Source organism: Pseudonaja textilis, chromosome 3 (assembly GCF_049901715.1).
Source record: "Pseudonaja textilis isolate UNSWEBS1 chromosome 3, rPseTex1.2, whole genome shotgun sequence".
Taxonomy (NCBI): Eukaryota; Metazoa; Chordata; class Lepidosauria; order Squamata; family Elapidae; genus Pseudonaja; species Pseudonaja textilis.
The window spans coordinates 61,131,224-61,156,275 of record NC_141992.1 but is presented as its reverse complement, the minus strand read 5'-3'; the positions used below and the strand labels follow the sequence as shown (position 1 = coordinate 61,156,275).

The following is a 25,052-nucleotide window of genomic DNA, read 5'->3' as shown; positions in this document are numbered from 1 at the left end:
GCACGTGCGAGTTGCACAAGTTGCACGAGTGCAATTTACAGCCTGCTGAGCTGCCCGGACAGCTGAGCAATGCTGCGTGCAAGTGCACAGCGGTTGGAAAAGCCCTTTTTTCCTGCTTTTTCAACCACAGCTGTGTCGCACAAAGCAGCTGCGGTTGAAAAAGCAGGAAATAAAAGTCAGATAAGAGCCCAGGTGGACGGGTGGGCCAAAACAGCAGCAGACATAGAACCGGTTCTATGTATTATTTCTGTCTGCTGCTCTTCAGAACTACCGATTCTACAGAGGTGGACAGAACCGGTAGAATCCCACCCCTGCCAACAGCATTTAGTCAAGCCAACAGTGAACAAATATTCTATATACTGTAATTTCCCTTTGAGAGGTACCTGATGGGGGCAGGTTTTAGCATTTACTGAACAGTGTAAAGATTCTTTGTTCTAACCATCAGGATCATGTGTGGCCCATCAGTATTCATATAATTACTGCCCATTTCTTAAAATGAGCTAAAAATAATAATGTATAATTTTATTTTACTCATAAGATTTATTTGCCGTTTATATCACAGTTCAGGCAACTCTAAATTGACTCTTTAGTACTGTGCAGAATATCAACATTCCTTTTTATTATTATTTCATATGTAAAATACAAAGAAGAGTAGAAATAAGAAATTAGGGGAAGGAATGTCAAAATTGATCTTTGAATGTTGCTTTAGAGCAGAGGTTCCCAAACTTGGCCACTTTAAGACTTGTGGACTTCAACCCCCAGAATTATCCAGCCAGCTATGCTATGCTATGCTGGCTGGAGAATCCTGGGAGTTGAAGTCCACTAGTCTTAAAATGGCCAAGTTTGGAGACCTCTGCTTTAGAGGACATGGGGATGTCTGTGTAACTCCTTAAAATGCCTCTCTCCTTTCCAGGATTACATGGCAGCTGTGAAGGCCAGTTGTGTGACCTCTGGAAAAGAGTCAACTGCTTTATTGAGTATAGAGTGTTGCTGTGGTCACTATCCAAAGCACACTTTGGAGATCAAATTTAAAGCGTTGCCCAAGTGTTCTATGTTCTGCTGGGGGAAAAATATTGTCCATTGCTCATTTTAAACTTTTAATAAAGGTGATTTGTTTTCATTTTCAGAAAAGGTTTCTAAGATAGCTAACAATAAGTACATAAAATTCAGTCTTTGAAATCCAAACAAGCCCATATTTATTATTAACACCACTTGCTTGGTTCACAACATTGTGGGTTGAAAGAGATGGTAGTAAATCTGTAAATAAACAGAGCTATAGGTTATACATCCTAATCAAAGTATTCAAGGGTGTTCTTTACACAGGACTGAAGCATCTCTTTTGTTTCAGGTTTTTGAATCCTACATTACCTGATTTCTCAAAACTGGACAAAATTATATTACATGCTTCATCTCTGGCAATAGTAAGCTATTTCCTCCTCATTTTTGTGGGAAAGAAGTATGCAAGTATTCACAACTATCACATCAGACATACTCAGGTAATAGTTATATATCACAAAGCAGAAGCCTCAAGAAATTGATGGAGCTTTGGGAGAATAAATAAACTATAATTAAATATACTTTTCCATAGATTTCCGGCGTCTGTGGAAGGCATGCAACGCTGTAGTCACTATTTGTCTCCAAGAACATTAGAAATACATTGGGACATATTGAGATAAATATGAAAAACAAAGCAACTCTTCATTAATTTAACTGATCAGTCAAAAGCCTTTGCATAGCTTCCTCTGGTGCACCAATTGCACACTTTTCTGGATTAGGATAAATTCCAGGCAATCATTCATGCCCTACTCACCTCATAACTTGTCTTATTGCAATGTGCTTTATGTGGAGCAATACTCAGAAGCTTCAGTTGGTCTAAAATACAGCAGCATGGCCAGTGACTGGCCTGCACTATAGCTATGTTTCTGGTTGCAATTCAAGGTTCAGGCTTTGGCCTATAAAGCAGTATGTGGCATAGGATTTATAATTTGAAGGACTGTCTATCATCTCCTGTGATGTCTGTCCAGCCAATACAAACTCACAGGGTTGGCACACTTTGGGACCCTTCAGGTAACAATGTCATCTTTTGGGACCCAGGAAGTATGCCTCCTGTGTTGTGAGGTCTGCCCCCAGAATGAAGCTCCCCCTGATATCCAGGTGGCTCTCACACTATTAGTTTCTCATAGCGCTTTGAAGACCTGACTCTTCCCACATCAGGGCCAGATTTGCCATCTTGTGCTTTATCTGCTTTCCTATCTATTTTTTGTTGGTTTGCTTTTGAATTGTATTGCATGTTGATCTATTTACTATATTACAAGCCACCTAGAGTTGTTTGGAGTCAGGCAGTCCTAAATTAAATAAATTAAATTAGGTCCCTGTGGGTGCTCATGATTATAAGTGTGACAGCAACAGCAATGCAATTAAACTATTCTGAAAACTTTAAGTCTACCACAAAACAGAAAAAATCATATCAAAGTTACAAGTTGAAAAAGAAACAACAAAATGTAGTTGACCATTAAAACTATGGCTTTATCTATTAGAACAAAGATATTTATAGAAAACTAGTTCTTGGTCATACTGGCTGGGGGATTCTGGGAGTTGAAATCCACACATCTTAAATTTACCAAGATTGAGAATCACTGGATTGTACTGTACACATTTTGAACATGATGAGGCAGAGGTCCCTCCAGGGGCACCCACAGTGGTGTGTCAACAGCATCGCAATTGCAAACAGAACTTGGCAAGCAAAGGCCACCTCCTTCTGAACATGTACTGCATATATTACATGCATGTAAAAAGGTTGCTGAAGTCATGCCCACCATTGTGATGCTGTTGATTCTCCCTATGGTGGTATCCTCTGAGTGCTCTAGGCATATGCAAACCTAAGCATATTCAAGAAAGCAGTAGGAGCCATTAAAAAAAAGAATTGTTGATGTAAGCGATACATTAACTGTAATGACTGAATGTCTCCCTAAAACAGCAATATATTTTTGGTTATAAATGATTAGGACATATTAATATTCTGAAGTTTGTCATCCTTATTTTTTGTAGCGGAAAATATTTGTAGTCCCTATATTTCACAGTACAGTAATCTGAATACCAGTAGGTTTATCTTTATTTATCATGTGCAGGATTTAGTAGCAATTGGGCTATGCAATGTCTTCAGTTCATTTTTTAAGAGTTTTTCTGTCAGCTGTGCAATTTCTACAACTGTTATTCAGGAGAAGACTGGTGGAAAAACGCAGGTGAGTTAGTTCCAGTGCTTGTTTCAAATTTAGATTTGGGTGTATTTGTTAGAACATGGCTTTCTCTGCTGTTTGGACCATGCGAAAGGGATGCTTTACAGAGTTTATTAGCATGAGCAAATGGTTAAATAACTACAGCATTTTTAAAAATTGTATTGTCACTTCAAAGGCAGCCCTTGGTGTATTATTATCAGTCTCAGTGGAGATTTGTCTGCATCAGAAGTCATGGGCAGAAATCTTTTTAACCCCATTCGGATTTTTTGGTTACATATATATGCTTGCAAATTGACCCTCATAAATTTTGATTAGCATTATTATAAAATATAATTATATTTAAACCAGAAGAACAGGTGAACTCTCCTTCATATCAAGCTCAGTTTGTGGGGACTTCATTGACATGAGTTTTTTTGTTTTTTGGCAACTGTCAGAAATGTTTTACAGTTGCCATCTTTCAGGATATATTTTTGACTTCTCAGTGTAGCTTGTTAGAGTTAGTCTCTCATCCAAGAAATTAACAGGTTTGGTAACATTTGTGTCCTTGAAATTAAGAAATGTTTACCAAGTACACTATTGCCATCTAGATAAATGTTAACAATATAACAAGAATTACATGTTACAGTTTAAAAAATAAATGAATAGATTAAGAAATAGATAGTTAGCATAGAGCAATGGTTCTCAACCTGTGGTCTGCAGACCCTTGGGGGACCATGATGTCATCACAGAAAGTCTGCAAAGGCTTGAAGAAATGTTATGATTTAAATCTTGAGTTAAGTCTTGGGTGTCTGTGGCCATGGTCATGCATTATCAAGAATTTGCTATTAAGTAGGGTAGTATGTAAGAGGCGAGGCAACCGGTCCAATATTGAACCAAGAAATACAATATCTAGGTTGTAAACTCTGGAAAATCACTAGACTGTAGTAAAAAGCCATAGAAAATGCCAACCAAAGGTAACACCATCAAGCTGCTGAACTGGTGTGGCAAGAATTGTGCACTCCAGGTTCCAGGTTCCACAATAGCATCTATTAGAAAACATGCGTTCTTTATAGCAGCACCTGCCTTCTGAAATGATGTCGTCCCCCGATTCAAATGGCCGTTTGGTTAACCGCACCAGACTTGATTGCAGGAAATACGACTTCAGCAACAGAGTGGTCAATGTCTGGAATACTCTACCTGACTCTGTAGTTTCTTCCCCAAACCCCAAAAAGTTTAACCTTAGACTGTCTACCATTGACCTCACCCCTTTCCTAAGAGGTCTGTAGGGGGCATAAGCGCACCAACGTGCCTACCGTCCCTGTCCTATTGTTTCTTTTATTTTTCTTATATGTACCCATTTCATGTATTCATAACTATGTATATACTTATACCTATTATCTTGTAAGCAATTGACAAATCAAAATAAATATTCTATTCAATTGAGTGATATTGATTTTGTCAATGCCGATGGTATACAAGTGGTGCTCCAAATGTTTTGGAATTGCACTCAAGGCACCCCCATCTTTGCTTTCTTTTGACAAATTATTCTAATGCTTTCACCAGGTCATTATTATGTTTGGTTACCCAATAACCCAGATGTTTAGACTGGATTTAACATTTTTATCCACCTGTCGAGTCCTTCCTAAAGATCATATCGTTGCCATGTTATCTGCCATCTAGTTGTCTCCTGGATTTTGCAGTCTGGATATGGTTTCCTGGTTCAATCAAATTCTCAAAATTTAAGCTACCATCACTTCTACAATGGTAAATGAATTTGTGTGACACTCTTCTCCAGTGAATAAGCCTAAAAATAAACATTCCATGTATGTAATAACAATTAAGTTTTGATCTAACTACAACTGCCTTGTGTAGGCTTGGGCAGTGCCTGTACAGACTAATCATGAGTACTGTGAAAACGTTCTTTGGGCAAAACTGGGAGCAAAGCTTGGAATGTGTTTTGCCTGAATATGCCTCATCAGATTTTTAAAAATCTCACCCCACCCCCACCAAACTGGTTGTAGGATGTCCTACCTCCAAGTTTGAGAATCCCTGGCATAGTGAAAAAGCTTGAGTCCAAGTCAAGATAATCTTACTTCAAAACAATAAACTTTATTGAAGGCAAGTCATGAATAGATTTAGGAATCTAAGGTCAAATTAAGGAATTGGCAGGCACATTAGCAATAGTAGACCTTTTCATCAAATCAATAGAATCTGTTTTGATGTGATGGTAGTTGAAATTTCATCATATTAATTAACATGGTACACATCATTTTGTATATGTTCTGAAAATAGACTGAGTTAGGTGGAGTATTTTGATTTACAAAATATGAGAAAGAATAATCCGCATCAGGTTAACATTCTAATGCCATTTTTTTAAAAAATTAGCTTGCAGCTCTGATTGGAATTTCCTTAATGCTGGTGACAGGATTAAAATTGGGATATTACTTGCAGTCCCTTCCAAATGTAAGTTAAAGTGAAAATCTGAATAATTTAGATATATAAATTTTGTGCCGTAATGGAATATTGCTCTCTTTAAAAACCCAGGTCATCAGAATATTGATACATTATATATCCCTGGGGGATTATTTTAATGAGCTGCCAATTCTCAATATGTCAGATCTACCAGGTAGATCAGACCAGGAAATATCCTAACTTTTAACTTCCCTAACTCCACAGAAAAAATAAAATGACCTTTATTGAATGTAGCTATAATAACAAAATCTTGTTTGTATGGTTGTATTGTATTTCTTCCTCCTTTTCATATGCCTGACCTATTTCAAAATATATCATTGCTTTGGGTTTTAAAATGATTCATCCCTTTTAAAACTATTATAACTACCAATGGGCCTTCTTGCTACTCTCCCCTTGGCAGTCTTGGAGAACAGATTTGGTAATACTCCTATTATCTGTGGAAATTATGCCTATTTGGCTCAAACCACTCTGAATCCAGGGAACTTGGTTTTCTAAGTTCTTTTGTTGTTGTGTTACAATTTTATTCCAAAGATGAGAGGAAGGTTACTTTGGCTGATGCTAAAAAATATCCATAGTCAAACAAAGACATTTTATATTAGCTACTTTACAGCAGTCTGAGACTGCAATGTTACCTACGTAGTTGCCAAATTTTGCTCCCTAAAAGCAAGGATACCCTATCAGAAAGTCACTATTATGGACAGAATAATTGTTTTGGAGATACTGATAGTTATTTGGCTGTATTCTAAGAGTGTAAATGTTTATCTATCTGAAACTTTCACTGAGTTTGGTCTATGACCTTTATAAAGTTTTATTTATTGGTGAAATGCCTACACCTATTTACTAAATCTTAAAGTAGGATTTAATAGTTGGTTAATTACGTGGATTTATTGTGCACTTTTCTTTTTATCCAAAGAACTCCCTTTTTATTATAGAAAACGTTATTTATTTGACAAGGCATTTAGAAAACATGCATATTAGTAAAATTTTCATCTGTCAATTAAAAAAAGCCACTCTACTTGAATCTGCACATATACTCAGATCATTCTTAGAATAACAGAGTTGGAAGGGACCTTGGAGGTCTTCTAAACCAGTCCCCTGTTCAAGCAGGAGACCTTATACCATTCCAGACAAATGGTTGTTCAGTCCCTTCTTAAAAACCTCCAGTATTGAAGCACCCACAACTTCTAAAGGCAAACTGTTCCACTGCTTGATTGCTGTTACTGTCAGGAAATTTCTCCTTAGGTTCTAGGTTGCTTCTCTCTTTGTTCAGTTTCCATCCAGATGTTTTGGAGAATAGGTTGACTCCCTCTTCCTTGGGACAGCCCCTCAAATATTGAAACACTGCTATCATGTCACCCTAGTTCTTCCTAGACTAGACATACCCAATTCCTGCAACTGTTCTTCATATGTTTTAGTACACCAGTACATTTTGACATTTTATTTTTTTGAGAAGAACTCAATGCCTAGGAAGGCCAATACCAGCTAAAGAACAGGCAGCTGTAATTTCACATTTCTGTGTATATAGGTGGTTCTCAACTTATGACCAGTTGCTTAACAACCATTTGAAATTATGACAGGACTGGAATGGGTGCTTTATGGTCTATCAAGCACTTCTGACAGTTGTAAAATGTTGTATCACCCAACCCACAGTTACACGACCACATTTCAGTCACTTGGTAACTGGCTTATGACCAATCGCAGTATCCTATAGTCACGTTGCCATGATTTGCAGTTTTTTTTTACTAATTCCCACCTTTTTTCACTAGTTTCTGGAAAAAATTACCCATTGAATGGGTTTGGTTTTACAACCATAACATCTGCTTAGTGACCATCACAAAAAAGGCATAAAATTGAATCCAGTCACCTGAGTTCCTCAGTTCATGATCATAATGACTTATTATTTGAAATCCAGTCCCAACTGTAGATATGTCACTTGCCTATATAACAAAAAGAAGAAGAAAAAAGAAAGAAAGAAAAATCACAAAATAGAAAGCTCTGAAAATACAAATAGAACATCTATGGCAAAAGAAAGCAAATATAGTGCAATCCCAAAACATCTGAAGCACCACTTAAACACTATCAGTGTTGACAAAATCCCTATCAATCAAAAGGCAATGGAACAGCTTACATCCTACAATAACGTTAATATTATTAAACAACAGTATCTGCCTCTCCCTGCTTCTTGGGAAGGACTCAGTAAGTTGATAAAAAGGTCAAATCCAGTCTAAAAATCTGACTGACTATTCAATGCACTATAAAAATAATATATTTTCATAGTTCAGTGCACACAGCCAGATGTTCAGACTGGATTTGGCATTTTTATCTACCTAGCAAGTCTTCCTAAGGATCTTGGATAGGCGGATGTTGGTGTTTGATGGTGTTATATAGGTGAAACTCGGAAAAATTAGAATATCATGCAAAAGTTCATTTATTTCAGTAATGCAACTTAAAAGGTGAACCTAATATTTGAGATGGATTCATTACATGCAAAGCAAGATAGTTCAAGCCGTGATGTGTCATAATTGAGATGATTATGGTTTACAGCCCATGAAAACCCCAAATCCACAATCTCAGAAGGTTAGAATATTGTGAAAAGGTTCGATATTCTAGGCTCAAAGTGTCCCACTCTAATCAGCTAATTAAGCCATAACACCTGCAAAGGATTCCTGGGCCTTTAAATGGTCTCTCAATCTGATTCAGTAGGAATCACAATCATGGGAAAGACTGCTGACCTGACAGTTGTGCAGAAAACCATCATTGATAAAGCCTCAAAAGATAATTGCAAAAGAAGTTGGATGTTCCCAAAGTGCTGTATCAAAGCACATTAATAGAAAGCTATGTGGAAGGGGAGAGTGTGGAAGAAAAAGGTGCACAAGCAGCAGGGATGACTACAGCCTGGAGTGGATTATTAGGAAAAGGTCATTCAAAAGTGTTGGGGACTTTCACAAGGAGTGGATTGAGGCTGGAGTCAATGCATCAAGAGCCATCACACACAGACAGATCCTGGACATGGGCTTCAAATGTCCTATTCCTCTTGTCAAGCCGCTCCTGAACAACAAACAATGTCAGAAGCGTCTTACTTGGGCTAAAGAAAAACAGAACTGGTCTGTGCTCAGTGGTCCAAAGTCCTCTTCTCTGATGAGAGCAACTTTTGCATCTCATTTGTAAACCAAGGACCCAGAGTCTGGAGGAAGAATGGAGAAGCACACACTGCAAGATGCTTGAAGTCCAGTGTGAAGTTTCTACAGTCTGTGTTGATTTGGGGAGCCATGTCATCTGTTGGTGTTGGTCCACTGTGCTTCATTAAGTCCAGGGTCAATGCAGACGTCTACCAGGAGATTTTGGAGCAATTCATGCTTCCTTCTGCAGACAAGCTTTATGAGGATGCTGACTTCATTTTCCAGCAGGACTTGGCACCTGCCCAAACTTCCAAAAGCACCAAATGCTGGTTCATTGACCGTGGGATTACTGTGCTTGATTGGCCAGCACACTTGCCTGACCTGAACCCCATAGAGAATCTATGGGGCATTGCCAAGCGAAAGATGAGAGACATGAGACCAAACAATGCAGAAGAGTTGAAGGCCACTATTGAAGCATCCTGGTCTTCCATAACACCTCAGCAGTGCCACAGGCTGATAGCTTCCATTCCACGCCGCATTGAGGCAGTAATTGCTGCAAAAGGGGCCCAAACCAAGTACTGAGTACATATGCATGCTTATACTTTTCAGAGGTCCGATGTTGTTCTATGTACAATCCTTGTTTTATTGAGTTTCACCTGTAGGTATCGTCGCAGGATGTAAGCCGTTACAAGTAAAACTGCCTTTTGCAATTATTACCAATGATGACTGGCATCTTTGAAATGATACCTAAAGGACTTCCTCAATATCTGAAAATATTGAATGTATCAAACCTATACACCCTAATTTTACAAAAAATAATCTGGTTTGGAGTGGCTTATATTCTTAGATGCTACGTGAATAAGTCTTAGGTTTTTGCTTAAGGCTTGAATTATTAAGTTTCCACAAGTCTTAGATTGTGAATTGTAAATTACTGAATAATAATAATAATAATAATAATAATAATGATAAATAATAATAATAATAATAATAATAATAATAATAATAATAATAATAATAATAATAATATAATCCGCCAATACATCACGCAGTCCTGAACACTTGGGAAGTGTTTGACTAGTGATTTGTGATACGAAACCCAGCATGGTTATCTCAGCTACTGTGTATACTGTCATTTTTGTGTACAGCAACAACAACAACAGCAACAGCAACAACAACAATATTATTACTACTACTACTACTACTACTACTACTACTACTACTAATAATAATAATAGATGAAAGACCTTTTCAAGAACTTGGTACCTGGAGGTCACCTAATTATGGAAAATTAGAATATGTAAATATATTGATAAGATCTAAATCTTTGCAAAAGTATACAGCACCATGATTAGGCTAGCTAATCAAACTGTTAACATCTATGGAAATATTTTTAATTGCTACTACATGGTTTAGAATTTTGTATATATTTTGTATAATATCTAGAATTGGCAACAGTATCTTTTTTTTTATTTTACCCAGGCTGTTTTGGCTGCTATTGTACTCGTCAACATGTTCCCATTTCTTGAAAAAATTTTGGACATCCCTTACCTGTGGGAACAAGATAAATATGATTTTGTAAGTTTTGCATGATCTATGTAACAATGCTAGAGAATCAGATTAAACCAGGTAGCATGCCATTGAACAGAGCCAGTATGTCAAATACCCTGTAACTTGGAGTCAGAAGAATGAATTTGTGGCAGACTTAGGTAAGATGATAGAGGCTAAATGAACATTTTATAAAAACAGAAGTAGGAAGAAGAAAAGAACCCCCCCCCAAATAAAAACTTTCAGGTGCCCCCGGTTAGATTGTGGCACCAAAGGAGAGTAGGTTAATTGGTTTTTCACTGTGTACTTTCTCCAATGATAAATATTTTAAGTATGTTTCTACAGGATACTATAACATGTGTATTAATACTTAAAAATATGTCTGAAATCTATCTAAAGATTCCAGTTTAATGGGACTGGTCTCAGCTCAATAGCAATTGGAAGACAGACCCTTGATTTTTAGGTTAGTTGTTGACATTTTGGTATTTCAGATTAGACCCATTGCATATTGGGACTTGAACACACAGTAGTTTAGACCGCTGCAATATTATTGCAACACTGCTCTAACCAGAATTTTTTCAATTTTTTGGATCTCCAGCCTTAGTTGTTAGCCTTGCTTAACAAGATAGCTCCCCAATGAGGAAGTTGATGGATCTCACACCTTGCTTCATGAGATCTACTCCCTAGTCCTATTCATCATAGCCTTGACCAAAATACTCCAGTGATACCAAAGAGCACTTTCTGACTGTCTCCATATCAGTTCTTCCTGATCTCCTAGAATTAGAATATTAGCTATGAACAAAATGCTTTGTGCTTTTTATCACTAAGCTTTAACCTCAAAAATGACTATTGTTTATACTGAAGCTGCTGAAAATAAAATCTCAGAACCTCTTCTATCCAACACAGAAATTTTGGGAGTTTTTATTATACAGATAACACTATTCATCTGGCTAATTAGAAGGACCCTGTGCCTCTATATCAGTGGTTCCTAACCTTTTTTTCGCCCCGCACCCCTAAAGAAATTTCACTCGAACCTCGCACCCCCTGAAATTTAGACTTTAGGAAAAATGCCAACATATAGCCAATATCCTATTATTTACCTGGACTTTTCTCACACCCCCTGGAATATTGTCTCGCTGCGAGCACCCCAGGTTGGGAACCCCTGCTCTATATGACTGCTCTAGTCTCTGAGACATGCTTTTTAGTAGAGCAGACTTGCAGTGAGAAGAACTCCTTAAAGATGTGTTCCCAATGGTGTCCATGAGACATCTCTCTTGAGAGTCACAAGACTCCCTGCCCTTTCTGAATTTTTTTATATTGCTTTAATTTTTAAGAATCAGTTTATGGACATTTATTCTCATTAACATTTCTACATCTCACAACGACTCCATAAAACATCTGAATGCTGGCACAAAGTTGTTTAGAAATCTGTTCACTTTCTGAGAAAAAAAAAATACAGTTCCAAAGCTGTGATGCTTCCAGGGCAGTGGTAGAGAGGTCAGGGTGAATAGGGAGAGTATTTTCTTTGGACGATGTTTTGTACATTTTCTTGCCTCTTTTTAAAATATGTATATCAGTTTATTTTTCCTAACGTGATACATACTGTATATTGTTTGGATATGTCTATTTGTATTGCAATATCATTCTTGGAATAACTTACAGTTAAACTGCAAGGGCTTTATCATACCAATGAAGTATTTTTCTTTAGGGTTATGGGTATTTAATGTATGATTATTAAATTATTAATAATAATGTTACTGTTTTCATCTTTTAAAGGGAATTTGGATTGTGACCTTTCTAGCTGTCCTTTGCCTTGGTCTGGATATTGGGTTAGGAATTTCTTTGGGATTTGCCTTTTTTATAATAAGTGTCAGATCTCACAGGTATTTCTCCTATCATATTGTTGTCTTACTCCCACATGAGAAGTTCTAATGTTAATGTTTACTGATCCTTCTACAGCAAGATAACTTGAACTTTAAGAAAAATATTTGATAATAATAATAACTTTGTAATAAAACCAAATACTCAATGAAATTTCCCTTCCATCAGCAAGCAGATAATAATCTGCCATCTGTTGGAAATGTTCTAATTCTGGATCTCTTTCGTCAGATGAGGTAATAATATCAGTTGCCTAGTGCTATTCCTGTTCCATTTTTTTATCCAAATGATTTTAAGAGAGACCTCTTATATATGGTTTATATACTAACACACACTTCCTTAAAAATCTTGCATGTTTGAAAACTTATTTGAAAAACTGACGTTGATAATTCAATAATATGACTTGAGAATAACTTACGTTAATACCGGATTTAGCTCTTTTACACTAGAAAATTGAGAATATAGTATCCTTGTTTCCCCACCCCCACATCCTTTCTTACATTTCATGCCCTACTTCTAAAACCTGCTTTTCTTCTCTCTCTGCTCCGTGGCTATATAAAAAATAGATGGAATTTATACAAAATGTTATCCCAGAACTTATTATTATATTTGCTCTAAGCTATTTTAATTTATGTTTAAAAAAAAACCCATACCTTCCGAAAAGCTTCCCATATATAATCCCATTTATATAAAACTAGAGCTGTAAAATCTGGACTGAGCTTGCATCTTTCCCCCAAAGTTGTTAGGTGGGTTGCTTTAACTGCTAGATCCTTTCTGATTTGCTCACTATCATCGGGGCATTAGAGATGGAGCTTTTTGCTTGATTAGATAATGCAAGAGACATCTGCCTCAAAATGCTGGCTTTCCCTTATCCATTGTGTTCTATAAAATGGACAAATCAGAAAACAAAGAAAAAGGGCAGAGTAAACAAAGAACAAGGAAGACTTGCCTAAGAACATCTAAGTGGGATGCTCAGACACTTCTTCAGCTGCCCTTTCTAGAATGAACTCTGAACATCCAAAGAAAGTTGAAACCTAAAACCTTATTCAAAGTAGTAATAAATGACTCCTTTAACTGATGATTGCTGCCTTCCTGTATTTTCCCTATATTTTCTTTTTCTAATATGTTCCTTTTTACACCTAGAAATCTGGCTCTGTTGGTAAATAAGTAGATTTTTCATTAAAATATAGTCCTAATGAACATCTGTTGTGTTCCAAAACAGATACAGGTAGTCCTTGACTTACAATCATATCCAGAAAGCTGGTCGTAAGTTGTAAATTGACCAAAAGTAATTTTCCAGTCTTTTTTGTGATGGTTGTGGGCATTTTTATTTATTCTTTGCTGGAAACCATCATAAAGCATTGTGAGTAGCAGTCACATCACCACACGTCGGGAGGATTGTAATGCTGACCCTCCCGACATGTGATTACATTATTGGGGCACGGGCAGCACAACCATTTATGAGGGCTGGAGATTGTTTACAGGCGATAATGCATCCATTCCATCGCTGTCTGAACTTCAAACAGTCATAAATGATCAGTTGTAAATTGAGGACTACCTACCCAATGTTTTGGTATGTTTTGTTTTTCTGGTCTTTGGGCAGACAGTCCCAATGTACTTTTAGTTCTGTTTTTCTAGAAGCAACTCTTGGTTGAAAGAACAAAACGTTCCTGTTTGAAAAACTAGAGTGTTGAGGCCGATTGATGGCAGCCTATAACAAGAACTATTTACTGGGGGAACTTTGGAAGATGTTCTAGTAGACCAACACTTAAGTATGAGCCAGCATATCTTGCAGCTGCCAAAAAAGCTAAGGCAATCCTAGCTTCTATCAACAGAGGGATAGTTTCAAGATCATGTGAAGTGATGTTGCACCGGCGGTGTGTCGACAGAACTTGCCAGGACAGTCTTCCATGTACAGTATCTAACCCAGTTCCCAATCTCTATTCCACTCTCCTTTGTTAGAATAATTAGCTGCAGGATTATTCTACTTTGTGGCAAATTACTATATTTGAAACAGCATGCATCACCAAGGGTACTAAGCAGTCCCATACATGGTTGTTTGTCTACTTCTCTTGCATGATATGCAGATATTTAAAAAAAATAATTAACATCAGCAAACGCTAGTAACCTAATTCAGAATAAATTGTTAGCTTTCAGTGTCAGACCAACAACAAAGTATATTTCTTTTCTGCAGTAGCAAGCTTCTCTATATTTCTTCAAATGAGCTCTTTCTATTGGGTATGAAAAATAATAGTATTTCCTTCCCCCTTCTCCATGTAGATTTAAAAGTGGGAAATATAATACAAAGGAATGTGCATCTGGATGCGTACAACATTATGTATAAACTCAATTTGTCATCAAAGGAATGTCATCTGGATGCGTATAACATTATGTATAAACTCAATTTGTATTCATCATTGTTTCTCCTTTTTCTCTAAGAAAAATATTTCAGACATATGTTTAGGGTGAGATAGGTTGGAAAATTTTGATCCATTGGTTTTATTATATTTCTAAGGAGAAAGTAGATCCAATATATATACCCTTGTTTCAGAATGAAGATGGTGATGTTGGGTCAGATTCCAAATACCAATATTTATCGCAGTTTCTCTGACTACAGGGAGGTAAGAGGGAGATAAAATATATACCTTTTTTGCTATAATCCTTTTCCATTACCACCATACCAACAGCTGACAGGTCCAGATAAATTAATTTCAGAAATGATTGTGTCAGGCTCACCCTGAGACAGTGATGAACATTATTAGAAACTATTTTTACCTGCATTTCATGAAATGATACACATAATAATAGTTGACAGCCTCTGAGTGAGAAGGAAGAGTAGCTTAGAATTTACTATACCCAGGTGCATTTTAAACCTTTTGTACGATTTGAAGTCAAGACTTTGATTTCCTCTTATCTCCAAAGCTCATAATGTTCACTTATGACAGATGTTTGTGTATATTCTCTGCATTCCAGCTCTGCTATTCATGTAAGTCCATCAAGTTAAGTTGAGATTTTGTAGCCACTAACTGAGGCCTGACTCCTATTTTGTTAGGGCATTATATGTAATTATCAGGATTATGATTGTTAAAGAAGTATCACTTTTCATAAAGCAAAATCATTGGCATCCTGACTAACATACTGAAAAACATAACAGACTATAATTAATGGTTGTAATGTGCACAACTTCCCATCAACTTCTTAACTTAATATCAGCCATGAAAATATATTTTATTAATGTCTAAATGCTGTTTTATGTGCCTAAAAGTACCTGGTACTAGATTATGTTAAAAGTGAAAATTGATTTCTATACAAACTGCCATCTCAAGGCTCAAGGTTGATCATCCTTCCATCCTTCCGAGGTCAGTAAAATGAGGACCCAGATTGTTGGGGGCAATAGGCTGACTCTGTAAACCACTTAGAGAGGGCTATAAAGCACTGTGAAGTAGTATATAAGTGCTATTGATATTTCATTAGCAAATTATTGCAAGAAAACTGCTAAAATAGTTATGTGCTTAAAACTTAAAATACCTTTTTAGATACTTGTTAAAACATTATCTTTCTATAATAAAATCCTACTAGAGGATTTCTAGAGTCAGTACTTCATAGTTTCGTTGTTGTTTTTTCCCTAGCAGGGATAAGAGAGTTTGTGTGTCTGTGCATTTGTGTGGATTGTGTATGGATGCACCCATCTTTAGCCAAATTATCCTCTTGTACCTGCAAGAAGGAGATAATAGCATGATGCTTAGGTGAAATCCATTATGTTCAACAATCAGATATAATAGTTTGAGAACATACACTCTTGATTGGAATTCCAAAAAATTCCATACCATGTGGTAACATTTTGAAAAGGCTCTGGATCTAAAGAGGTTTATTTTGTTTGCTTTTTAGGCCATAGAAATTCAGGGTGTGAAAATATTCCAGTGCTGTGCTTCTATCTCATTTGCAAACATGAAACATTTCAAAAAGTACATTTTGAAAAAGGTAAATTATCCTCTCCCAATAAAGTAGTTTAGAAGCTATGCACATCTAAAAACTGAAGTCTAACCATCTTTCTGTTTCAGATGAATATGAAGGCAGTGCCTCTGGATGAAAATGAGATGCGAGCCTTGATCTCAGTCAGTATGTCCAGTGTTAAAGGACAGAGCAATGACTTAAACTGCGCCTGTATTTGTGACCCACCTGAGCCGATACCCAGGGTCAGATGAATTTCTTTTATTATGAATTTCTTTTATTATCTGTGTATGCCTGCACATATTTCAGTGGTGGGATTCAAAAAATTTTACTACTGGTTCTGGGGGCATGGCGTGGCTTGGTGAGCATGGCTTGGTGGGTGTGGCTTGGTAGGCATGGCTTGGTGGGCATGACGGGAAGGATACTGTAAAATCTCCATTCCCTCCCCACTCCTGGGGGAAGGTTACTGCAAAATCCTCATCCCTTCCCCACTAGCCTGCTTTCCAGCTCCTTCTCTTTTTGCAGGGCAACAAAAGAAAATCCAGCCAATCAGCTGGCACTTGGGATGCAGAGAATAGATGGGGGTGGGGCCAGTCAGAGGTGGTATGTGCTGGTTCTCTGAACTACTCAAATTTTCTGCTATCGGAAACTGGTCAGAACCTGCTGAATACTACCTCTGACATGTTTACTCAAAACCTTTCTTATTCTTAGACAAACAACACTTAGGAAAATGTTTTCCACTTTTTTACACTGACAGCATACAGCAATAGGCTGTAAAATATTGGTTTTCTTTATTTGTTAATCAAATGTGTATAGCAGGTCATGTCACAAAAAGTGACTGTGGGAGGTGTATAACTCTCAAATAAAACAAATACAAAAACAAGAGGTGTAAAAAGTGTCACAATCCACATTAAAAGATAAATATTATGAAAACAAATATACAAACTTTAAACAAGGAGAGTGGATAAAAATGGTCACCTTAGCGATAGAGCCATCTAACCATATCTCCATTTCCCTGGGTACCCTAAGCCTAATAACATAACCAGGTCTTTAGGGACTTATAGAATGTCAAAAGGGATGGAGCTAATCTAATTTAATCTTGGAGAGAACAACCATAAGGTGAGTTCAACAGCAGGGAAGGCTCATCTCCTGGGACTCACTAAATGTAGGTCTCTAGCTGATGCAGGGGTGAAATTAAACCATCTTGGCCCATCTCTGGAGAGGTAGAAGCAACGATTTGAATTGGTAAAAAATCGCCTCTGGTTGCTATTACTATTATACCAAGCATACCAAGCATACAGAGCCGACAGGGGAAAATTTTGAATTTCACCCCTGAACTGATGAGTAGTTCTTCTCTGCCAGGTCTGATGGGGTAGGCAGATGTAACTGGGGAGATGTGGTTCCTCAGATAGTCCAGTCCCATGCCATGAAGGGCTTTAAAGTTTAAAACTAGAATCTTCATTTGGATCTGGAAGCAAACTGGCAACTAATGCTGCTCATGAGACAGAGGTATGAGATGTGTTATTCTTGGAGTGCAATAATTGTCCCTGGCACTTCATTCTATACCAACTGAAGCTTTTGGATACTCTTCAAAGGCAGTCCCATAGAGTACACTGCAGTAGCCCAATCTGGAAATGACTAGCCCATGAATAATTTTAAGCAGTTGAATGATTAGGTGAAGTCTGAAATCTGTAGGCAGGGCCTGCCAATTCACAAATGGTGCACAAGATGATGTAATATAAACCAGGTTGGCTTTTTTATTGACATTCAAATCATGGATGAGGAAGGCCTTATTACAGACTAACCTGGTACCAGTAGCTGGAGGCCAGGACCACTGACAGTCCACTAGTAGGGCATTAGGATTGAGATCAAAGACCTGGATGGCAGAATTTAGCCTCCATAGAATAATTTATACATTGCCTAAAGTGTGATTTTGCTAATGAACTCCAAAATAAATCTACTCACTTTACCATGGTATGGTATGTAGAATGTGAAAGGAAGGTCATAACTCTAGATACCTGGCAGGGAGAGACCAGCAGGCAGAATGCCTCCCCTGCCACTTCTAAGAATTATTTCCCAGAAGAATGGAATTTGTATGGATCACTCAATGGCTCCTGTAAATTTTTTCTCCAATCAGGAACATGGCAGAGGACTGGAAAGATTTCATATAATCCTTAATCCTTCCTATTTTATCCCTTACCATTCCACATTTTTCTTGGTGATAAGGAAGCAAGAGAGAATTCTGATGTTAGATTTCCTCCCCAAAATTAAGACCCCTTTTCCAATATCTAAGGGAGAACTCCGAGAACTCTTATTAAGTGAAATGACAAATATGACATTAAATTAAGTGGCCCAAAGTTTAAGTATATGAAAATGATGAGTCTGTAAAGAACAATAGGAAGTACTTTATAATTTTCAGTGTCACCCCCATTCTGTTCTAGAATCTCTTATCTTTCTTAAATTCTAGATACCCTATAGAGAGAAACTTGTAAAGCGAGTTCCTATTGCTAATGAAACATTCTCTGCTTCTTCTTTGGCCTTGGTACGTTGGACAAGAAACCCTTCTGATGTACAATACTCCGAATCTCCACCAAGAGAAAGGCCATATAGCTATGCAAAGAGGAAGGAAGATCTGGATAAAATGTGGTTTTCATCAGACCGTCGTTTAACAAGGTCTACAACTCAGTTGTATACACTTGACTCAGAGTATGCAATGCATAGGATTCACACTATTGTTTTAGACTTTAGCATGGTGCACTTTGTTGATTTACAAGCTTCTTGTTTATTACGGGAGGTAAGTCTCTTGTATTGTTTTAGAATTGTATTAATCTAAAATTTTGATTTAGTATATATATCATCATCTCCTTTTTTGACCCCATAATCCCTTGCGGGATGGAGTCTGGGCAACTGAATGAAGCAGAGCAGTGGTGGGATTAAAAAACTTTTACCACCGGTTCGGTGAGCGCTGTTTGCGTGCGTGCACACACTTTACATCCACGTGCGCCCCACACACTTTGCGCAAGCACAGAGGAGTTTGTGCAGGCACAAAGGTGTTCCAATTCACCTCCTGTGAGCCTGCACTCTCCTGGTTGCTTCAACAGCTGCCGTATGGCACTCTTCTGTGCCGCGCAAAGCAGCTGCGCTTCAAAAGCAGAAGATAAAGGTGAGTATGGAAGCCTGGGCAGGCGGGCAGGCCCAACAGCAAGAGAAAACTAGTTTGGTCTCTGCTGCTCATCGCCGCTACCGGCTCGGCAGAACCAGGCCGAACTGGTAGCATACCACTACTGGAGCAGAGTGTTTACTGGCCAGGTGGCCTTCCTGTCTCCAATGCAGGATTTCATTCGGCAGATAAATTCTCATTCTTCCCAGAGAGAAATACCTGCCTCTATCTAGAATCATACGCACAGCCTCCTGGTTGTGAGGCAAGAGGTCTACCTCTAGGTCACCAAACCACTCATTGATTTAGTGTATGTATGTATGTAAGTATGTATGTATGTATGAATTAATTAATTAATTAATTAATTATGTGACAGACTCTGTTTGGAATTTATAAGTGGATATCTAATAGGCAAGATCAACTACAAGCAAGAACCTCAAGGCTTCGTAAGGGCCTCAAGGCCTAGCTCTGCCAGCTGGCTTGGGGCCCCAGTGGGAGAACAGCACAGTGGAGGTGGTTGATCGAGTAATAACAGATCCCACCTCCCTCTACACTATTCACATCCATCCCATGTGTCATCTGATTTTAATATTTAGCTTTAATTTAATTTATATATGTTTTAATATATTGTATAAATACATTTTTATGACTGTTAGCCACCCAGAGTAACTCTGTGAAAAGATGGAGTGGCCAATAAATTTTATAATAAAATAAATGAATGAATGAATGAATGAATGAATGAATGAATGAATGAATGAATGAATGAAAGCAGCACAATCAAATATAATTCGTATATTTATTTTTTACAGTTCCTTCATCTATATATTATTTTTCTAGTAGTAAAAAGATGCTCCATCTACTTATATTTAGCCATCCAGATTTGAAGGTTTCTTTTTTAAAATATGTGGTCTAATAGTTAGTTAAATATGCATTCAGTGTTTTGAAATAATGTATTATGAATCTCAGTTAAAACAGGGTTGAAGAAACTGGATGAATAATGTGGTTTTCCAGATATATACAAAATCGATACTTTCCTGAAACCTTGTGACATCTAATTTATAGCATAACGTTTTAAAGAACACACATTTTGAAATGCTATAGGTAGTCTGGTAATACTGATCATAAAATTTGATCATAAAATAAATAACAAGAGAAGCATGAGAGGATTGGTTTATTTTTCTCTACAAAACAGAAGCTCCACAATGGAATGAATTCTTATGTTTAGATATCACACAGAGTATAAAATTCTGACAGTAATATCCATGTCAGCATAAAGCAAAAAATGTGATACATTTTATGCAGGAAGCACTTGGTACAGTCTGTCCAAATATGAGTACAGTTGTGTACCTAATGCATAATTTGATTAACTAGTCCCGGATGGATCTATATTGATTCCTTTTTGATTAGAAAAATATATGACCTTGATTGGGTCTTATCTACCTCAGTGAACAAGACACTAGAATCAGGACACTCTGCTTTGGTTAATCCACCAACAGTATCAGTAACCCAATGCACTGCAGGAAATAAAGCACAGGAACATCCAATTCCTTCTATTATCTAGACTGGTTATGAAGCCAGTCACCTAGGCCACACAGATCTGCCTCATGTTTTCATGAAAAATAGATTTTCTTTTTAAAGTCGTACTGTCAACTTGTAAAGAATTCCTATTGTCTGTTTGTTAATGTTAAATAACGTTAAACAAACATATTCAGCGCTTCACCCACACACTACTTCTATTTGAACTGTCAGAAGATTTGGATATTTAGTAATCAAATGTTGTATCTTACTATCAATAAATGTTAATGATTTAATATGAGGGGTTGGTCTGTTATTATGAGATAAGATATCCTGAGATATATTTGCCAAGTGAACGAAGTTATAGCAAAAACATATTTGCCTTAGATATGTAAGATACATGCATTATTTCTGGACATCTCTTACATAATGTTGTTTACCAAAGAGGTATAAGAATTTATATAACTCTCCCAAGTATAAAGGGCATAACTAAACTCCACCAGATTTTTGGGCTGATAATCTGCAAAAGAAAACTAGATTCACCACAATAGAAATAGATTTAGCTATCCAAATCCTAGCCATAGGGCTATGCTGGTTTGGAATTATAGCAGTGATTGTAGCAGAATGCTGGTCCCTATTAAGCATCTTGAAGAAGCTCTTTTATTGAACTGTTTCAACCTCTGAAAGTGAAATTATTACTAATTATCACATAATGGCTTCCTTTATAGCTCTGTCATGTCTTTCAGAACATTGGAATCTCAGTCCTGATAGCTACTTGTCATCGTGAGTATAGACATAGTAATTATCTATATGCAACAATTGTGGGCTATAGCATGAACCATAAAATAAATAAAGCTTTCTTTTTTTAAAAAAAATCACACAACCGCATGTAATATTTCTGCCTTTTTATCTCACAGCCACTGTGATAAAAACTTTTGAAAGGCATGATTTCTTTGACCAATGTGTTACTAAAGCCCGGTTCTTTCCTACTCTGCATGATGCAATACTCTTTGCTGTGGAGCCAAGCCTATTGGAAGAGATGGTTCCAGTGGAAACCCAAAATGCGGCTCCTGAGGACGTGATGGCAGAAATGCAATTAGATGATGAACAGGTATACTTCAATGAAGGTCCATGATAAATGTACCAACATGATTAACACTGGAAAGCCTTCGTTTCAGCCAATGAAATATTGCTGTATTATAATTACAAGGGGCATTCTAAAGTACTCCCAGCAAAGATGATTTGCAATTCTTTTTAGTTCATCCCTAGGATTCTGCTGAGCACTTATATTGTTCTGCTACATGCTTCATGATTCAGATTTCTTCCTTGTCATTGACATAATCTTTTTCAAGATTAAATATGTCAGTGATGATTATTATAGTGCTTATCCTCCTGCTGCCAGTCCAGCATGACACTCTGTTGTGTTCCTAGGAAAAACACAATGCGCCTAAGAAAAGCCAATAAAAATTCTCCAACCAGAATCTTCCATGGATTTCAACACAGCTGAGATGCTCCCTGTTCAGCTAAATGTACAGAGCAGGATTGCTTGTGCTGATTCTGTCGATCTGCCGATTTTGCCAGCCTCAATCTGAGGGTTGCACATTCAGGGAAACACTTACGCAGTAAAGAGACATCCATGTATATTATACAAGCCTGATTATTTAATACTTCTAGAGCAGAGATCCACAACCTCCAGGCCATAAACCAGTTCCAGTCTGTGGCCTGTTAGAAACTGGGCCACACAGCTGGAGGTGAGCAAAGGGCAAGTGAACGAAACTGAAACCGTTCCCTTCTCCCAGTCTATGTAAAAATGGTCTTCCATGAAATGGGTTCCTGGTGCCAAAAAGGTTGGAGGCTATTGTGTAGAGCATCTACATGAATACAGCTAAATAGTTTCTCTTTGTAGCTGCTGTGCTGAAGTGAAAACATCGAGGATGAGGGCAAGAAGGAACATTACTGTGTTGTGATACATATATTGCAAAGTATTGCCTTTCCCACTTTTCCGATTTTATCTATGTAAAGAACAAACGCAGGATTCATATTGCATGGGAGTAGCATAGGAGAAACTTTTCATGTAAATATCTATGGAGGTCATCCGGGTCATGGCTGTCTCAAAGGTGCTTTTTCAAGAGGCAACTGGACTTCCTGGTTTTTATTTGAAGACATTTTGCTTCTCATCCAAGAAGCTGTTACTGCTGTGACTGGATGGTGGGGAATCCAGTCAGTGCTGAAGAAACTTCTTAGATGAGAAGCGAAATGTCTTTAAAGAAAAATCAGAAAGTCCAGTTGCCTCTTGAAAAAGCACCTTGGGGACTTTTCAGGTAAACTTTCTCAAGCATAATCGAACCATTGACTTTATACTTTTCCTCATAGTGATGGCCTTTTAGTTCAGCTGAAGGCTTTGATATTTATTTTTAAGTAACTAAGAACACCGATTGCCACTTTGGGCTAAATGAATAGGGTCCTTCCCTTTAAATGTTGGTTTCTGTCTTAACTAGATTGAACTAATTATTTTAACTTTGCTAAATTAATCCTTTATTTTTCTGGAATCATGGCAAAGGCTCCTTTGTAATTTGCATATGTAAGATCCTGGTAATATTCAGTTTGGTGGATAAGAAAAATGGATATGTGAGAGTGTATGCATGCATATGTGAGAATTTCTGTATATGTAGGCATTATATATTTGTGTAACAGATAACAGATAATCAGAGTTGGAAGGGACCTTGTAGGTCATCTAGTCCAACCCCCACCCAAGTGGGAGACCCTACACCATGTCTGACAGATGGCAGTCCAATCTCTTCTTGAAAGTCTCAAGTGATGGTGCTCCTACAACTTCCGAGGACAAGGTGTTCCATTGATTGATTGTTCTCACTCTCAGAAAGTTTCTCCTTATTTCCAGGTTAAATCACTCCTTGTTGAGTTTCCATCTATTATTCCTTGTCTGGCCTACAGGCGCTTTAGAAAACAGCTTGACCCCTTCCTCCCTGTGGCAGCGCCTCAAATATTGGAAGAGCACTATCGTGTCTCCCCTGGTCCTTCTCTTCACTAGATTAGCCATACCCAGTTCCTGTAACCTTTCTTCATTTGTGTACATTTTAGGACATAAGAAGTTACCACTCTGGGAGAAGTAAGCGATCGGAGAGGACTCAGCAGTCCACAGGAATCAGAGATGCCCCCACACCCAAAACTGTTCAAAGTGAAACCTACATTGAGGAGCCCATATCTGATCTTTTCCGCACATTTTCTCTCCAGAGTGACCTAGAGGGTATGTCTCATCACCCTATTGAAACATCTCGCCTTGAGGACAATGAAGATGATCAGGAATGGGAAGGAAAGTGGAATTATTCCAGAGATATGTAAATTATGAGATCTATTCAAATTAGCTAAATAAACAATAGCAAAAGTATAACACAGTTAATCTGGACTATGTCCCCTGGGAGTAATATCCTAGGTCAAATGGATAGCTCCTTTTTTGTTGGTATTATTGCAAAATGATGCAACATTCATATAACCAATAAATTCATTGAGATAATATATATTTTCTTTTAAAAGAACATTTTGATTAGGCAATGAAATGTACTATAAAGCTGTAAATATGAAAATCATTTTTATTAATTATTAATTCCCAGGGGTTTCTTTTTACTGTGTAGGTTTTCTAGCTTCCCAAAAGAAATTTCTTACTTAACTGCATATGGTTTGAAGTTTTAATACTTTAAATAATACATTTTGGATGAATAAATGCTGCCATATTTTAGATTCCAAGTTTAAATTTCTGGTGTCTGATAAGCAAATTTGATTATTCTCCAAAGCACTACAGTTAGGTCAGCTTAAAGGAATATTACATTTTACTTTCAGATTCAGATAAGTATGCCTAATACCTATTTAACACTTTCCAAAGCTATTGCAAAATTTTATGTGAGCACCTTATAAGCACATGTTTAGCATTCTTTGGAACGTGACTAGTATTGTGCTATACAGAAGGTTGATTTAACTGGGAAAGAGATCTGTGTTCTTCCATGTGTGTATTGCTGTTAAGAATATAAACATTACCCTGCTGGATTGGACCATCGATCCACTTACTGTTCTTACATTGGCCAATCAACTGTACAAGGAAGTTCACTGACTCACTGAAGACATTACAGATTTTCTGCTGCTTCAGCAAACAAAGAGACTCACACAGCTATAACTTTACTGTTTTTA

General features: G+C 37.3%; 1 protein-coding gene across 1 annotated transcript in view; it reads left to right on the top strand.

The window, feature by feature from the left end:
• The window catches only part of SLC26A8 (solute carrier family 26 member 8), a 37,010-nt gene extending 12,748 nt beyond the window's left edge, over nt 1-24,262 (top strand). Inside the window, exons 8-19 of the mRNA XM_087929923.1 lie at nt 1,349-1,496; nt 3,129-3,242; nt 5,601-5,678; nt 10,286-10,381; nt 12,128-12,234; nt 14,781-14,850; nt 16,118-16,210; nt 16,291-16,425; nt 18,648-18,974; nt 21,581-21,635; nt 21,770-21,963; nt 23,952-24,262. Of these exons, the coding sequence (XP_087786049.1) occupies nt 1,349-1,496; nt 3,129-3,242; nt 5,601-5,678; nt 10,286-10,381; nt 12,128-12,234; nt 14,781-14,850; nt 16,118-16,210; nt 16,291-16,425; nt 18,648-18,974; nt 21,581-21,635; nt 21,770-21,963; nt 23,952-24,212 (1,678 nt within the window). The 3' untranslated portion in view covers nt 24,213-24,262. The remainder of the gene's footprint in view (nt 1-1,348; nt 1,497-3,128; nt 3,243-5,600; nt 5,679-10,285; nt 10,382-12,127; nt 12,235-14,780; nt 14,851-16,117; nt 16,211-16,290; nt 16,426-18,647; nt 18,975-21,580; nt 21,636-21,769; nt 21,964-23,951) is intronic.
• The last annotated feature ends 790 nt before the right edge of the window (nt 24,263-25,052 follow it).